Here is an 18,590-nt window from a genome sequence, read left to right on the forward strand (position 1 = left end):
CCTTTTTTTGCTGTCAAATCACAGCTGACTTATGGCAACTCCATAGAGTTTTCAAGGCAAGAGATGTTGGGAGGTGGTTTGCCATTGTCTGCCTCCACGTCATGACCCTGGTATTCCTTGGAGGTCTCCCATCCAAGTACTAAGCCAGAGCCAGGGCTGAGTGTGTGACTGGCCCAAGGTCACCCAGCAAGCTTCCATGGCTTCAGTGGGGATTCAAACCCTAGCAACATGATAATTTATTATCTATGGTCAACCATCAGGGGGCAACTCCACATTTATCTCTGGGTCTACACTTGGGCAGGAGGTCATTTTAAAATCTTGCAGAACTTTTGCATTTATGTTGTTCAAAGTTGTACCAGTTGTTTTTTTTTTTTAAGTAAAACTGGCAGCATGGTGATTATTTACTACTGTACAGTCCTGGGATTCTGTAGAGTAGGAATCCTGGCTATCTGGTGAAGGAGCCATAGGTTTTTTGTTTTTGTCTGTCGGACTTTATTATTGTTCATATTGTTCAAATACCAATGTGTATTTAAAAGTTTGAGATATTCAATGTCCCTTTTCCATTTTTTCTCTATTCCTTCTTTGTCCCTCTCCTTCCCTTGTCCATAATCAGACTGTTCAAAGTCACTTTATTATGAAGTTGCAGTTGTTGCACAGAGGTAATGATGTCAAGAACTGAAAAGCAATTCACTTCCATTTTAATGTGAGACATTCATCTGCTAACTTCCTTGCCACTTTCTGTCCCTTGTTTGGCCTATATAAGTTTTGGGTCAACCTTTTATTATCTCCACTCACACCTAGGTGACTGATGTGAGAATTTTTCCAACTGAGGTGGGGGAAAAGAATTTTCCCCCTCCTTCCTTTGGTTCGTTGTATTTGGACTTCCCGGCCTGCTTACTCACCAAAGCAATGACCAGGGAGAGAAATAGTGAAATATAGAGCATGCATCAGAAAACCCTTACATAGAACACAACGTTATGATAGTGAACCAGACAGATTTATTAAGCTTACAAGAAATATAAGGCAAAGGAAACAACAATAAGTAACTGAATATATATATGACAACAGTTAACAAGCTTACATACATTGGACATACAAACAGTTAGCAGAGATCTCTGGATCATTCCAAGAAGGAGACGGATGGCAATCAGGCCCTGGTCTCTTTCTTAGAAGGACCCCGAACTGGAATCTTGGAAGACGTTTTATAGGCTAAACTGTGAGAGAGAGGACTTAAAACAGACCCTCCTTGCGAATTCTCCCGAAGACGAGCTTTTCACAAATCATGGTTTTATCTTGCTTGGTTTTTCCTGTTCCTGAATTGGAGCTGTACCTTGCTTTGAAACTTTCTGTTCCTAATATGTTACTTAAAGAGTCCCTGACAATTGTCTGCTTGTGAAGCTTGTGTAAATTTCCTCATTCAACAGGATAATTTTGTTGCTGGTTCAGAGGCTCTTTATGTCCCTGAAAGGAATTGTAAGCACCCATCTCCTAATCTGAAGATGGGGCCAAACTAGAAGCAGCTTAAGGCTAAAAGCCATAGTCAGGCCTTAATATGATTTTTAAACTATAAGTTAGAGCCTATAACTGGTTCTTTCTTAACACAAACTAGTAATATGTTTTAATACTAAAGAATTCACACCACAGTGACTAGTGAAAGGATTAGTGTTTGTTACCCTTAGCAAGTCCATTCCATATTTTTGTGGCACCACTAACTGCTCTTGTGGTAGTTTTCCCCCTATTCTCAAGAGACTCTGGATGTGATCAGCCCTATTTATCATCTTCACCAGATGTGAGGTCAGAGGGGTTTGTATTAGTCTCGTCTTTTAAGGCTGTAACTTGTCAGCCTGTTGTGGCTCTGCTATACCTATGCTGGATTCTTTCCCCCCCCCCAGTTGGAATCATGCTTAGTTATTGCATCTTGCTATAAATTGCCTGTGTTAAGGACTGCATGTCTCCCAGCATGTGCAGAATGCAATATTATTTACAAATGAATAACTCCTGGCAAACTCCTGTAATCACCAAACCCCAATCCCCACCCCAAATCAGGGATTAGAACTAAAGCACTGAAGGGGCACAATGCCCAGGCAGGTTCAAATTCCAGAATCTCATTCTACAGAAAGATTTAATCTTTACTGAAGAAGGCCCAAGGGCTGAGGGGGCATGATTAAGCCCACCACTTTTCACTACAGAAAAGCAAGGTCTTCGGAAAGATCTAAACGAATTTGAACTAAGGATACTTCCTTCCCTAAATGCTGAGAATGCAAATACTCCATTGCATGTACAGACTGCTTTACCATTATTACTCAGTAATTGCATAAGTCTACCTAACCATAGGCAATAATTTATTGGTTGGGCGTTTACAGATAGGTGTACTTTAGGAATCTTCCCTGTTAGTAATTAAGATACTCAGTAATTGCTGTCTCTCCCACAGCTTTCCCTACAGAGTTAAGCCCTTACAATATCTGAAGACAGAAAAATTAGGAACCCTAATTAATCAACAAGGGCTCCTGGTATGATTAGAAGTAAATCACTTTTCCTTGGATATTTGATAGTGTGTCTTATTGTAGATATATGGCTTCCTCTAAAACTGCTATACGGCTAGCTTGTGACAACTACTGCATGTGTAAATTAGAGATGAGAGGCAAAATTGGCAGTAAATAATCAAGTTCATTTTACATTTAGCATGCAGTTAATTTCCTTGTCATTTTTTAAGTCTGGTAAATAGCTGATCTCTTTAAATCCCCATGAATGTGAATACAGATGCCACATGGTACATACCTAGTTGCATTTGGAAGTACTACTGTTAATATAGCTGTTCAACATGATATCATCAGTTGTGACATCGTTATCAGTGAGTCTCCAAATTTAGGATAATGTTCTAAACTATGTATGGCATCAGGAACTTGCTGTTCAGATTGTTGCTTGTGTTCTAATGGGGTTGTAGCTGGGCCCATGTATCTCTGGGCCCTTTACATTTGGGCCTAAGTCATCCAATTAGGCAGAAGATAGACAAAAGAAATTATAGCGTCATGCACCAAATAATTAACATTTGGAACGTGCCTCCACAAGATGTAGTATTGGCCAGTTGATTGGAAGGCTTTCAAAAAGGGAGATTAGTTAAATTCATGGATGACAGGTCCATCAGTAGCTTTAAGTCAAGATGGCTGACGAAATCACTGCATTCAGGGGTACTGTACTTTTGAATATAAGTTACTGGGGCAGGGAAATTACAGGAGGGCATAAACCTTTGTGCCCTGTTTTTGGGCTTCCTGGAGCCATGTGTTGATTTCTGTGGGAATCAGAATGCTGGAGGAGATGATCTTCTGGTCTAAGCCAGCAATGAGGTTCTAATGTTCCTAAGATGTACCCTGTAATTACGTGTGACCAAAAAAAAAAAAAAAAAAAAAAAAAATGAAAAATGCATACTCTGTAGGAGTAACAGTGACAAGTACAACCAGTTTTATTCTACGAAGCCTTTAATTATGCTTTTCCAGTATAGGATTTCTTCACTGTGAATGTCATAACAGATTGCACATAAAGGAAACCATGTCTACAGGTGTGACTATTCCATAATAAAAATAGAATTAAACAGACATCATACAGCTTCTGCGTCTGCCAGTGCATGGTGGTTGGAAGCATGGGAGGCTCAGGCTAGTGAACAATGGTAAGTGAACAGAATATTTGCCAGTGAATGTATATGGTTCAGAGAATATTTCCTGTTTATGTTTCTATTTCATCAGAGTCTTGTGGCCCCTGATTATGGGATACACTTTCACAGACTACATAAAATGTGTAACTATTATGCAGTGTTGGCATATAATGGTAATCAGTGGATCAAAAATATCTTGAAATGCAAAAGGCACATTTCTCTGTGAACCACATAAGAGATTAGCATAAAAATGTCACAGATTGTACCTCTCATATTTCATATCACTTGGGCCCTACTTTTCAGCATTTTATCATCTTTGGAAGTACAGTTTGCAAACTAAGGATATAACTTCAAGTTCTATGCCACCAAAGCTTATGCTACAATAAATTTGCTACAAGACTCTGTTATGTTTGGTGTTACAGACTTACATCTCTACCCCACTGAAATGAACTATTATTCTAGTAAGTGGAGCAGTTTTGCCCTACTGCTTTGAATAGAAATAACAGCAAATAGGTTGGATCCCGCAATCTGTCAGCCAGAAGGTGCTGGATTCGTATGGATATTTCCTGCATTGTCCTCAGTTTCCAACCCTAGGAAAATTTGTTCAATCTTAACAATTTAATCGCAGGCAGAGATTCAGGACCCCTAATCCAAAGAGATCTGGATAAGGATATATGGAGCTGGGTATTGTCAGCATTATTGATCAGCCAACCCCAAAACTATGAATGATTTGTTCTAAGGGATTTATATAGAGATTGAAAAATGGGGGGTGGGGGGAGTGCACCCTGTGGAACACCACAGGAAAAAACCCACATTGATGACAACTGGTCTCTAATGGCCTCTCTTTGAGTTTGGTCTGTGAGGAACCAATGTATTTATCATGATACGTGGTTATGCCTCCAAGTGCCTCAACAAGATAATATGGTCACCTGTCTCAAAGCTTGCATATATAATTAACAAATTTGGTGAAAAGAAAGCCAATTGATGAACTTAAGCAAAAATGGCAACCCCTCTATGATAAATATATTCCTAGATCAACTTTAATTTGTAGTAGGCAGAAGTACAAAATGTTTCTATGGTAATAAGTTTAATTAACATAGAAAATGTATATATGACTAACATAAGATAATATCATCACCTAATAGGTATCATAGGCACTGGCAAACCACCCCACAAACAAAGTCTGTCTAGTAAACGTCGGGATGTGATGTTGCCCCATGGGTCAGGAATGACCCAGTGCTTGCTATTATATCAAAAACTATGTATTTGATATAATAGACAATAATAAATAAAATCAGTTTAATAGTTACAGTATCCAGTATTAAAATATTTGGGTTTTTTTAAATATTAGTTAATGTTTTTTTCTATATTTAGTGTGTATTTCAGAAATATGCTAAATTAATGGGCAGGTGCAGAATTCATAGGGGCACCAAGGAAGACTAAAATGCAAACATAACTGCTTGGGCACAGACATGCTGTAATTTATGTTCTTTCCCCTAAATTTCCCTTCCCTATTTTCTTTTTTCTGTGCCCTGGTATATTAAAAAATTTTTTTTTTTTTTTAAAAAGCTTGCATATAAATCCAGTAGGAGCAACGAGGAGGCATAGCCTTTGTCCACATTCATATGTCCACATCAACTAAAGCCAGAAGTGCCATCTCCGAAACACAGTCTGTTCTGAAACCAGACTGAAAAGGGCCCAGAGCAAATGATTTATCAAAGAAGACCTGGAGTTTGCCCACTACTGCTCTCTCAGTCACTTTGCCCTGAAAGGGTAGATTATAATTTCTGGCATCCTTGTACCAGAAATTGTACCTTGTAACAGCAGCACCAGCTTGATTCATGGTATGTGTTGGAATAACTGTGTATGTGCATATATATCAAGTCATATATCAAGTTTAAAAGGATGCTAAAAAGCAAGAAATTTCATGAAAATACAGTGCAGCCTGTAGAGAAACAGCTTAAATTAATGAATTGTCTTTTTTTTTTGTTCCAAAGGTGGAGAAATAATATCTCATCTGAAGTAAATTTCACATGGTTAGTTTGTTCATTCTCATATATGGAATGGCAGCTGCAGCAGCATCCAGTGCTCCAGAGGAGGGAACCTTGACCTTGTTTACTCACATGCTAAAAAACATGATTGGTTTTGATTACCTGGAAGAATATCTGAGTTACAAGTGGCTGCTACTGCCTCTCATTCTGCTTTATGCCTTTTATGTTATCATACTTTTTACCAGTTATGTAGCCTCACTTTTGCTCCATATTTGGAAGAAAAAGAATAACTTACCAGAGGACATAGACAAATCATGGGATCTAACGAGGCGAGGGGCTGCATACTTTGTGGATAAAGTTGGAAGGATATTGCATGGTAAGCAAGTGTTCCCTTTAACACCAACAATCCCTATCTTACAGTTCATAGGACTGGAGTTTAGAATATAGTGAGGAGACAAATGCACAACCATTGCCAATGTGCCCCAGAAACTGTATGGTAGACCCATCTCTGGTATCACAGCAGCCACTGGGCACAAGGGAAGAGAGATATCCTTCCATCACACATGAACACACATGAAGCTGCCTTATACTGAATCAGACCCTTGATCCATCAAAGTCAGTATTGTCTACTCAGACGGGCAGCGGCTCTCCAGGGTCTCAGGCCAGCATCCAGGGTCTTTCACCATCACCTACTTGCTGAGTCCCTTTAACTGGAGATGCCGGGGATTGAACCTGGGACCTTCTGCATGCCAAGCAGAGGCTCTACCACTGAGCCACAGCTCCTCCCCTAAATTCTTTTTACTTTTTTTCCCTTTCAAACACAACAATTTACACATGAAATTGTCTTATAATGAATCAGACCCTCAGTCCATCAAAGTCAGCATTGTCTACTCATACTGGCAGCAGCTCTCCAGGGTCTCAGGCAGAGGTCTTTCACATCATCTATTGCATGATCCTTTAACTGGAGATGCTGGGAACTGAACCTGGGACCTTCTGCATGCCAAGCAGAAGCTCTACTACTGAGCCACAGCCCCTCCCCTACTTTTGCAGCTCTCCTGCAAAAATCTCCTCTTAGAATAAATCCTGGAGGGTGGGATTTTCCTCTGCATAGTGAGGAGCTAGGTGGTGCTGGTATCCTTGTACTAGGTGGTGCTGCATTCCTTACTAAGATCGAGATGTTGCTTTTGTGATTTGCAGTACAAATCACAAATGGTAACTATGCAGCTTCTAGTGGGCTTCTAATTCTTGTAGTGTTTCTTTAGCCAGTTCCCTAGCCCCATGGGTTCCAGCTCCCCCAGCTCCCCGAGCCCCTCCCATCTCAAGCCCAGCTGCACTGTGGCCCAAGGGTCTCTTTCATGGAGTGCTGGCGTTCCCTTGCCCTCTCATATGCATGCCCCTCAATGACATATTTCTGAGGGCCCCCAGGCACCTTTGGAAGGACCTAGATGCTTCTGGATTGGGGCCTCAGTTCCCCCTGCAGCGACATGTTTATGTGGAGTCACATTTTATGGCTGGAAGTGACAGAGACTGGTAAGTAGCTGGTGCTCGGTGGGGATCCTTGGTGCCCCTATTTCAGGTTCCTTCTACAACCCTCTCCATCCATTCCACTTCCCACCCCCACCCCCCAGAGGAGAGGGAACACACTGCTCACAGTTCAGACAGCTTTTTTGAAGGGGGGTGCTGAAGAGGAAGGGGTAGTGTTGGCCATACAGACACCTCTGGCACTGGTGCAAGGCTCCATGGAAAATAGTCCCAGTGAGGCACATCCACCTAGGCCTCATAGAGAGGCAGCATGGTGTAGTGGTTAAGAGCAGTGGCTTGGAGTGGTAGACTCTGATCTGGAGAACCGGGTTTGATTCCCCACTCCTCCACATGAGCGAGGGAGGCTAATCTGGTGAACTGGATTTGTTTCCCTACTGCTACACATGAAGCCAGCTGGGTGACCTAGGGCTAGTCACACTCTCTCAGCTCCACCTACCTCATAGGGTGTCTGTTGTGGTGAGGGGAAGGGAAGGTGATTGTAAGCCAGTCTGATTCTTCCTTAAGTGGCAGAGACGTCGGCATATAAAAAAACCAACTCTTCTCCTGCTCCTGCTCCTGCTCCTCCTCCTTAAGAATGGGAGCACTGTCTGAAAGGTATTGCTTCGAGCAGAGGGAATAGGGTCAGGTGCTGGATTCTGTCCACTGAACAGGCTATAGCAACCATCTGTGGAAGGAAGACATATTGGACCACTGTACTAGAATGCCAAAGGCTTGCTGGTGGGCACCTGAGAGTTCCCTTGGGATGTTTGCAAGGTCTAGTCAACAGCCCTCAGGGGCAGGGCTTGTGGCAACTCCCTCCGGAGTTGCAGTCTCATCTCTGAGGTCGCCGTCAGCTCCTAGGTGCTTCTCCCTTCACTTGCATTGACCAGGGGTCCTCCTTGGTGGACTCCCAGCGGAGATGCCATCCTCGCGAGCAACAGCAAGGTCCCCAGTCCTGTAAAGAGTTACAGATGACCATCTTTGCAGCTTCTCCCTCCCATCAGCCTGCCCCCTCGCCCCCAGACCATTGGTCAGGGCCTGTCCCCACCTCACCTGGCCACCGTCCGCTCTTTGGTCTTGCCCTCCTTACTGAGACATTGTCACCCTTGTGAGCAGGCCTCAGGGGTAGGGCAGCAGCTTGCAGCATCAGTTGCCTCTGCCTGGTGGCGGGGACCACATGGCCCCCAAAGTCCTTGAGGGCAGCCGGCCCCTGCAGAGGGAAAGGGTATTAGCCATGGGGAGTTCCAGTTAGAGTGCTGAGCTTACCATCCATAGTGCTCTCGCCCCGTTGGCTCCTGACTGTGCAGCTCCAGTACCTGCAAAGTTGCTTAAGTGGGACAGCTCAGCCACAAGGAAGTAAATTTACAGCAAGGAAATCTTCATTCAACCAAAGTCATGAACAGGAAATACAACTAAAATACTAATGGCATTTAGAGATTTAACAAGGTATCACTACTATCAAATATTTTGCAACCTGCAAAGTCATTTGTTGTTCTTTGACACTTAGCAACCGTGAAGCAGTGGCCTCAGCAGAAATAATATTCTTTCCAGTCAAAGGAAATACCAACTCATTTCTAACATCTATAAACCAAGGTCATTCAAGAAGAATTTGATCAATATTGTCAAGTTCCTTTAATCTACACACACATAATCTATCGGAGAACAATATGCCAAAGTTCCTTCCTTTCAGAACTGCTGACGGAAAGGCATTCAGATGGGCTAGCATAAAAGCCATTTTGTATCTCAATTCAAAAGAAAACTAAAAGTTTGCAACAAACAGAAAGGTCTGATTAGTTCAAATTAATATGTGGAAGCCAGTCCCTGATTTGGCTTTTTAGCTCTTCTCGCTTCCTTAGGTCTGCCAGGTCAAGGGACTTCAGTGACAGCAAACATCACAGCTCTTATGCCTCTAGGCTTGGCAGTCATATGCCTGCTGGGAACCTGGTCCGCAATTCTCAGCCCTCTAAATGCCATTATCAATATTACTCAGTTTCCTCTTCTGCCCATGCCAGGCCCATTCCACACACTACACAATAATACATACTTTCAATGTGTGTGTGTGTGTGTGTGTTAAATGCGGTCAAGTCGCTTCCGACTCATGGTGACCCTCCAAAACGTCCTATCCTTAACAGCCTTGCTCAGATCTTGCAAACTGAGGGCTGTGGCTTCCTTTATTGAGTCACTCCAGCTCTTGTTGGGTCTTCCTCTTTTCCTGCTGCCTTCAGCTTTTCCTAGCTTTATTGTCTTTTCCAGTGACTCTTCTCATAATGTGACCAAACTATTACAACCTCAGTTTAGTCATTTTAGCTTCTAGGGTCAGTTCAGGCTTGATTTGAACCTGTTTTTTTGGCAGTCCACGGTATCCTTTCAATAGGGAGCTGCAATATAAGAAGAGCCCTGCTGGATCAGACCAGTAGTCCATCTAGTCCAGCATCCCTGTCTCACATAGTTTTCTAGCTTCCTGGTACATATGCCTTTATGATGCTTATGTTTGCAAATATCTCTTGGTCACATAAGTACATTTTATTATTAAATATAATGCAAAACATTGTAAGCATATAGCTAAAATTGATTTCTATAGGCAAGTTACAAGTCTTGGAACAGGAGCTAGATCAGGGGTTCCCAACTTTTTAGTGCCTGTGGGCACCTTTGAAATTCAGCCGAGGGTGCTAGAGCGTCCACGTCACTTTTGGGTTTACCCAAAAGTGACGCGTGCGCCGTGTCTGCCTCCAATGCCTGCCGCCGGGCAGCCCAGTGGATGGGCTGTAGTTTACCCGCCACCACCAGGCAATTGGCAACCCTACTGCCACAGCAGTTGGGGCTAACCACAAAATATTAGGGATTGAGGTTATCTACAATTCTAATAATAACTCTTCAACGTTTCAAGCAGAAGCTTTGTTTAACAGAATACCTTTTAATTTGCACAGCCAATTAGAAGCCCTGCTGGGGAAAAGCCCCAACTAACCCTGCCCACTTTCTGAAAACACTTGGTGGGCAGCAGGAAATGTATCATTGGGTGCCATGGCACCCACGGACACCACTTTGGGGACCTTAAGTTAGATAAACAAGGAATCGAGGTCCAAATAAACCATAAAAGCTGGAAAGGCCTAGGGTTATGCACTATTAAGAAGTTTAAATCAACCAGGAATATTTTGTATGGTGTGCCAAACCAGATCTTGAACAGTGCAGAGAAGAACATTCTCTGTGGCTGCCACTCCAGATTGAAATTTCTTTCCCTGGAGACTTACCAATGCCCAAACCGGCATTCCTTCCCAAAACAATGCAGAATGTTTTTGTTCTAATTAGGGTTTGATGGCCAGGGTTGGTTAGGGCATACTAGAATTTAATCAAGTTTTGAGGTTTAACCCAAATTAAATAATAAATTTCAATTTCAATATGTCTGCTCTAATATTTTAAAATAATGTTTTATTTTTTCCCCTAAAGGTACCGGTAGTTTGTACTCTGTTCTACTTGCCACCTTAATTCCATGTGCACTTAGCACTTTCTTAGCACTTTCTTATTTCCTAGTTTATTCTGCCCATTTTGTCTAGGTAGTATTCCTTTCAGGTTTCTCTCCCCATCTCCCACCCCACCCCCGGTCAAGCATAGTGCAGTGGTTAGAACTAGGATCTGGGAAACCCAGGTTTAAATCCCTACTCTGCCATGGAAACTTGCAGGATGACCATGGGCCAGTCACACACAAACTTAGTTCTGCTTTCTTCATCCTACTTGCTTCTGGTTTCCATGTTTCTTAGACTTCTTACATCCCAGCATCCCTTTTGTCAGCCAGGGTATTTAATCCCTATCAAACTGATAATTTTTACTTTCCTCACAGATGATAGACTGCAAAATGTTCAGTTCATAGAGCAACTGAACATTCCCTGCAACCACATAACCTTAACTAAACAGTTAAGCATAGTACTTAAGTTAGGCTTGTGGTAGGAATGCCAGCCTCCAGGTGGGACCTGGATTCAACTACTAACTAAAGTTTTCATCTATTCCAGAAAAGATGAAATGGTTAAAGACAAGACAAGCAAGTCTCTGTAAGGAAGGTGTTTCATAAAGTGGGGGCCACTGCAGAGAAAACCCTTTTCCAACTATGACAGCCTAGCATACTGAAGGAACTCTTAAGCAGTACTTATTAGTTCATCTGAAGACTTGATTCTTCTGTCCCATCATGATTTCTTCCACTAAATTTAGATCTTAAATATTTAATATTACGGTAAGTATTTAATATTATTTTCCTAGAAGTTATGTAACCTTGTGGTCTCTTTTGTCTCTGTTCAGGTTATGAGGTTATTGGCATGGAAAATCTACCAGAAGGACCTGGAATTATTATTTATTACCATGGAGCTATTGTTATAGACTATCCATTTTTGGTAGCTCGAATGTATATAGAGAAAGGAAAAGCCATCCATTCTGTGGTTCATAACTACATATGTCACTTGCCAGGTAATACATATTTAGTGTGCATTTAAGATTAGAATAATGCCAACTATGGTGAAGGTCCTAAAGGGCAGCTGCCTACCTGATCTGGAAAAAGCATTTCCTTGATGAGTCCCAAATCCCAAGCATGAGTACCTCCTGAAAGGGATGTAAGAGACTTTTATTAGGGCAGGCAATGGTTAATTGTAGAGTTGAATTCTACAAGTTTTTCTGCTTAGTTTTGCTCAGTTCCCCTCATCACTTCAACTGCATGGCTTTAGCCCATTTGTGTCCCAAAATCCCCAGCATCACTTTTTTTGTGGTCAAAATGGGTCTTTTCTACTTCTCTTTGACCTTGGAAATACTGGTAGGATACAACCTCTGGTTTACAAATATTATATGAGCAATGCAAAACTTTGCAAGACCTGAGCAAGGCTGTCAAAGATAGGACATTTTGGAGGACATTGATTCATAGGGTCCCCATGAGTCAGAAGCGACTTGACGGCACTTAACCCACACACACAATGCAACACTAATATTCTGCCTAACTCAGGCAGCCTATTAATAACTTTCCATGGAAATTCCACCAACACAGTAAAAAGAGAGTAACTGATCCCATGATTGGTGCCCACCCAGTAGTTGGCATGTTGCATTTGAGTTAATTAGCTAAATAATTGTGAAGATCCTGGTCAAGAGATTTTACCAACATTTCTCCAAGACTGCCTCTCCTACCATGCTTCACTTGTGAGATTTGCTAATCTGAGCAAAACCTTCTGAAGGTGCCACCCTTCATATGAATAAGACTGACATTGATTGACCAATGGTCTGATTTAGTATAAGGCAGCTTCATGTGTACTCGTGTATTATTTTGGGTCAGTTGTCTTCTGAACATATTTTGCAGGAATACAGCTGCTTCTTAAAATGACTGGTTGCAAAAATTTCAGCAGAGATGAATGTGTGAAAATTCTGAAGGAAGGCCATTCACTGGGGATTGCCCCTGGAGGACTTCGAGAATTAAACTTTAGTGATGAATTCTACAATCTACTGTGGGGTAACCATATAGGTTTTGCAAAGGTGGCTTTAGAGGCCAAAGTGGTAAGCAGTCATTTTGTGATATTTGCATTGCCCTCATGATTATACTTAAATAATGTGCAATGTGTTGATAAAGACATATACTTTGTTCAGTGCTGAAGAAATACGACACTAATTAGTCGATGTGGAGTTGAAGAATACTAAGGAACTAAAGCCTCTTTTCTAAGTTATCATGGAATTTGCAGCTTCATTTTTGCTAGCAAAATTATGATCAGCACTTGAGTTTAGAAACAGACTCCTTCATAGATTCTATTGCATAACTAAGTTTGAAATAATATTTCTCAAAGAAATGGTTTTGTGATTTGCATTATTGCATTATTGTTGCTCTGGTCACACCTAGATAAGATTATTGTAATTTGCTTTTCATGGGGCTGCCTTAGAAGACTGTTTGAAAACTTCAAGTTGGTTAAAGATAGAACAATGTGAAGAGTTCATCACATCTGATTTGTCTGTAGAAAAGAGACACTTGGCTGAGTCAGGCCATGTTTACCATTTAACTTCCAGACCACAAAATTCCTGCAGCCATTAATCACAAATGTTAGATATTCAATTGAAATAAAATCAATATCATTTGTTATTATTAAAGTCTCAGTCCAGATTTATCAGGAATTCCAAAGACAAATCCTTCATTTATGGGCTCCTTATGGTCAAAATATCAGCTCTCTTTGTTGCTTTTCTCTTTTTTAGCCCATCATCCCTATATTTACAGAAAATGTTCGTGAAGTCTGCAGAACAATTGGAAAGATATGTAAGCCAAGTGTCCTATGTTTCTTCTTAAATATCATTAATTATTTTCACACATCTCAGGTTTAAAGACAAAGGTTTGTGATCAGAATAGTACACCTCTAGCTGCAGAATCTGTGGTGTAATGGTTAGAGTGTCAGACTAGGGACTGGGAGATCCATGTTCTGTCATGGAAATATATAATTTCCTAGAGATATAGCTCAATTGCTGGCTACATCAGCTTCTGCTCACTGGTAATCTTCAGAGCATAAATCAAGTTGAATGTTTTGATCAACTGCAGTAGTAAACCTAATTGTGGAAAGTACCATTAACACTTAGTTCAACAGATCCACAATAATTTGTCTCATGAAAGAGACCATGTTACAAATCATGAAGATTATAGTTGTGAAAATAGTGTTAAGGAACACATTATTATGACATAAACCCACTTCTCAAGTGTGCAATTATCTTATCTGTATCCATAACACAGACCCAAATTGATCTAATTTAGAAGAAGAAGAAGAGTTGGTTTTTATATGCTGATTTTCTCTGTCTTTTAAGGAGAATCAAACTTGCTTACAATCTCCTTCCCTTCCTCTCCCCACAGTAAACCGAACTAAAAATGCAAAAGGTACACTAAGTTTGTCCAATTTTTTTTGTTAGTAGCTTAGAGAAAAATCATGCAATATACTGTAAAAAGTCATGCAGTAGAAAAAAACCATGTAATGCATTGCTTCTTTATATTCAAGGACTCTTTATTTAACTCTCATATGGATAGTTGTTGGCAGTTAAAATCCAGACTATCAGAAAATTCCAAACAAGTAATCAAGTTGCTGTTTTTTAAAATGCTGTTCCATTTCATCCACAGGGTTGACAAAATGGCTGTATAATAATGTTGCACCTCTAGTCCTTCCCACATATGGAGGATTTCCAGTCAAATTACGCACACACATTGGCGAACCCATCCCATATGATCCCAATATAACTGCTAAAGAGCTGGCTCAAAAAGTGAGTTGTCTGTCTGCTCACCTGGAATCTCAAGGCAGAATCAAAGTTGACATGTAGTTTTGTTTTTTAAATGAAGAACATCTTTAGTTTTTAAATGCTATTCTGCATACCTGTAAGGATATATAAGTGGGTGCCAATAACATGTTACCTTTTTTTATAATGGGTTTGATTATCTGCCTACTGATAGATTAATGTTCTGTAAATGGGAAAAGTCCTTATATGAAATCAGGGTCTTGGTTTGATGCTAGATCTCTTCCATGAATTAAAGATGTTCTTTTAATTATTTTTAACTATTATTGTAAGCTGCCTTGAACCACGAGAAAAAGCAGGGTATATGTGTTACATAAAAAATAGAAGCTTCTTCTATTAACGGAAAGACATTTTTGTATCCAATACCATGTTAGAACAGGATTAAAAGAATCAGAACAATGTATCTCAAGCTTAGCTTACTGGAGAAAGAAACAAAACTGTTGATCAGTTTCCCAGCATATTACTTTCTTATTTGACATTGTTGTGAAGGCATGCAAAATATTATGGATAAAATAGGGGGAAAAAATACTTGATTCCTTTCTCTCTACCTGCTTTCCTAAATGGGGAGGAGAAAAGAGGAATGATGTTCAATTTCCAAGAGCACTTTCCCCTACCGGGTCCAAGAGGATATGCAAGTATTGGTGGCCATATTACTGATCAGCACAGAAGCTGCCCCAAATTAAGATGGGTTGAAGTGAAGAGTCTGGAAAGTAGAATACTGAGTAACAGAGGAACAGTTTGGTCAGTTTCTTATGGCACTTTCTTAATTGGGTCCTGGTTGTGACAATGCTTAGTGTTTGGCTCATAGGAAAGTAAGATAGAATGTAGGAAAGTAAGATAGAATGCCCCGAACTGTTGGATGAGCAGTATATCCACAGGTGTGGGCTTTGGGAAGCTGCCTTCACTGTTCTTATAGTCTTTGGGGGTAATTGTAGAGGATCTGTAGCCAGATGGGTCCAGTCAGGGAACTCTTGTTTCTCCCCTTATGCCTGGATAAAACTTCCTTCTAAATAGTGGTCTCTGGTCCTCCCTTTGTGTGTCCAGTCTCTCTGAGTCCTCAAAGATGGTTGGGTCTGCAAGGGGAATCCCCAAATAGGAAGGTGGTTTTCCATCCTATTTCAGATTAAAAGGAGTGAGCAGAGGAACAGTTCTGCGATAAGAGGCAGAACTAACAACTAGACTATTAATTAAAAGATACAAAGGATAAACTATCCTGGGCTGATCTTCATCTTCACTAGACGGATCCTCTCGAAGAAAAACACTTTGTCTCTTAGTCCAGGCTTCCTTGTACCACCTTCACTGCAGGGAATGATACTGTTTCTCTAAAAAGCCCGATTTCACGTCACAATGCTAGTTCCTCCTCCACAATGCAAGACCAAGGTTTGGGTCATTTTATTAATCATTTTCATAACTCAAGCTTTTTGCTGTGTGGAAATTACAATCATCCTACCTAAGTGCCAGAGCATTCAGTGTTTTTCAGACATTTTCATAAACTGCTCATTCTAAAAAGGATTCCAGTGAGACCTGAAGTGCATACAATTTTGCCTAGCTTTGCACATATTAAATTTTTTGTTCTGCATTTATTCAAGACACCTTTTTACCCAATGTAGGATACAAGGCAACGCATAACAATATCAATTCTAGTTTCATAACACTCTGAAAACATTACAAGGTCCAATGATAAAGAGGTTTCTTTAAAAGTTTAGTAAACCAGTTTTACTGCTTCTGCAGTGGTTGTGTCTCTCCCCCACTTTCCATTACTGATATTTACAATTGTTCATATCTTAAAAAAAAACATTGACTATAACTATGTTGTTCCCTTTTATGTTTTAACAGACAAAAGCTGCAATTGAAAATCTTCGAGACAAATACCAAGAAAGACCAGGAAATATTCTTCGGGCTCTACTGGCACGTTTTGAGAAATGTCATAAAGACAACTAGCCTTTATACGTGTTTTTAATGAATCTTTCATATCCTATGTGGTGTCAACGTGCTTGCAGTGAGAAATATTTGGAAATATACATTATTTAAATGTATAACTTTCTGGAGTTTTATAAAATAGGCAACAAATTCTTATCCAAATGATTTTCCAGAGGGGAAAAAAATCTGCTCTCAATAGTTACGGTAATCAGTAATATAAAGGAAGCAAGCACTCTGTCATATCAGAAAGAAAGAAAACATGTTTTTACTTCATAAATCTGTCCTCTTGTACTGATCCAGCAGTGCTATTTTTATGTTCTTATGCAGTTAATACACACACGTGTCATGCAGTATAGCTAATATAGTGAAGTTATTCACTGGCCTGGTTTTTAGGGTGGCTTGCATACTGTGTGTGCAGGCAATTGCTTTGGATGGTCTAGCAGGGTAACAGACAAATGGAGGAAAGGGAAGAAAGATCCAGAGGGGTAAAGCCAGAAAATGCTATTTTGTGGAGAAGGACCAAAGTGCAGTTTGAAAATGTTTCTACCTAGGCCAGGTTTAAGGATTCTCAGATGAAGATGACTTGTACTGGGAGATGGACAGATGGAGTGCACCTCTGCTGATCCTCTTGGATCTCTTAGCAGCTTTGATACCATTGTTACTGTAAACATTGTTACCTGGTGCTGTTGAGCCAATAACCACACCAAGGGGGTGAAAGGAAAAAGTTTTATTTCTGTGATGACACAAATAGTTACCACTCGCAGCACAATGGGCTGTGACAGGAGTAGCACACCGTCACTCATGACCACAAACAATATAAAGCATCTTATTTCCTCCTTCTGTTACACATACTTGGAAATCCAGTTACTGACTGGCACATCTACTCATTACTATTCAAGCATGTTGAGGTAGTGTGCAGTGATGCCTAGTTGCTTTACTTCTAAGTCTTGTTGCTGGTGATTCACCTCTTCCTCACTGTCATCTTGGTCTGCATATGGCAGAATCAGATAATCTACAAAAGTCAAGATGTAGGTGCATCTGCCATCTGTGAATCTGGTTTACAGGCAGGGTTTAGCTTTGTGTTGTGTGATGCCTTCTTGCATAAGCATCTGGATCAACTTCTCATTCCATGCTCTTGCTTCAGGCCACAGATTATTTTTTGAAGCTTGTATACTTACAAGGTTGAAGCCCTTGCTTTTCTAGTTCTATGATCCCAGGAGGCTGGTCCAAGTACATGTCTCTTTCTAATGTCTGGGTGCTTATGTAGCTGCCACAACAATTACGCATGTTTTCATTGCTGTGTGCTTAACTGTGGGAGTAAAGCTGTCATCATAGTTCCATTCATGCTTCTGGAATTATCCCTTTACAACTAACTTGGCTTTGCATCACTAGATTTCTCCTTCTGTATTGTGCTTGAGGATCCACTTACACTTTCCTTGCAGGAGGTAGTTTTGTGAGCATCCAGGTGTTCTTGTGTTGAGCCTAGATCCCGTCCTGTGCCATCTTTTCCTGGTATGGTGTAGTGGTTAAGAACGGTGGACTCTAATCTGGAGAACAGGGTTTGATTCCCTGCTCCTCCACATGAAGCCTGCTGGGTGACCTTGGGCCAGTCACAGTTCTCTCAGAACTCTCTTGGTCTTACCTACCTCACAAGGTGCCTGTTGTGGGGAAAGTAAAGGATTGTGATTGTAAGCTGCTTTGAGACTCCTTAAGGTAGAGGAAAAAGTGGGTTATAAAAACCAACTCTTCTTCGTCATCATCCTCCCCTTGCGGCAGGCTTTGTGGCGACTTCTTCCCACAGCGAAGATTCCTGCACTTCTGCCAGTTCTGTGAAGTAGGACAGTCTCCTGGCTGATGATGATGAAGAAGAGTTGGTTTTTATATGCCAACTTTTTCTACCACTTAATCAAACCAGCTTACAATCACCTTTCCCTTCCCCTCTACAAAACAGACATCCTGTGAGGTAGGTGGGGCTGAAAGAGCTCTAAGAGAGCTGTGACTAGTCCAAGGTCACCCAGCTGGCTTCATGTGATTGGGCTGATAGCCTCACTTTCACCTCTGCTTTTGGCTTGAGCATATTGAATGCATCTCTTAACTCTTTCATGTCCACCTTTATCCCTTCTGGTTTAGGTTTCTTCTCTTTCAGGCTGCTTGCATCAGGGCAAGTAATCTGAATGTTTACTTCAGCAAAAAAAAAAAAAGCTCTGCATGCTGTGAATGCTTTTTTTCTT

The 18,590-nt window shown here is 40.9% G+C and overlaps 1 protein-coding gene across 1 annotated transcript; it reads left to right on the top strand.

Annotated features, from left to right (window-relative positions):
- Positions 1-5,677: 5,677 nt before the first annotated feature.
- Positions 5,678-16,387, top strand: LOC130481618 (transmembrane protein 68-like). The gene is made up of 6 exons (XM_056854354.1): positions 5,678-6,016; positions 11,449-11,613; positions 12,488-12,681; positions 13,366-13,426; positions 14,270-14,409; positions 16,276-16,387. Exons 1-6 carry the CDS (start codon positions 5,683-5,685, stop codon positions 16,378-16,380), a joined length of 999 nt encoding a protein of 332 aa, XP_056710332.1. The 5' UTR covers positions 5,678-5,682; the 3' UTR covers positions 16,381-16,387.
- Positions 16,388-18,590: the final 2,203 nt, after the last annotated feature.

This window comes from Euleptes europaea, chromosome 8 (genome assembly GCF_029931775.1).
Source record: "Euleptes europaea isolate rEulEur1 chromosome 8, rEulEur1.hap1, whole genome shotgun sequence".
Classification (NCBI taxonomy): Eukaryota; Metazoa; Chordata; class Lepidosauria; order Squamata; family Sphaerodactylidae; genus Euleptes; species Euleptes europaea.

What these genes read in the sequence shown, in the direction of transcription:
- LOC130481618 (XM_056854354.1), top strand. Translation starts at nt 5,683, where the DNA reads ATGGTTAGTTTGTTCATTCTCATATATGGAATGGCAGCTGCAGCAGCA. An exon ending in AGTTGGAAGGATATTGCATG is followed by an intron (nt 6,017 to 11,448) that starts GTAAGCAAGTGT and finishes GTCTCTGTTCAG; the next exon opens with GTTATGAGGTTATTGGCATG. An exon ending in CAGAACAATTGGAAAGATAT is followed by an intron (nt 13,427 to 14,269) that starts GTAAGCCAAGTG and finishes TTTCATCCACAG; the next exon opens with GGTTGACAAAATGGCTGTAT.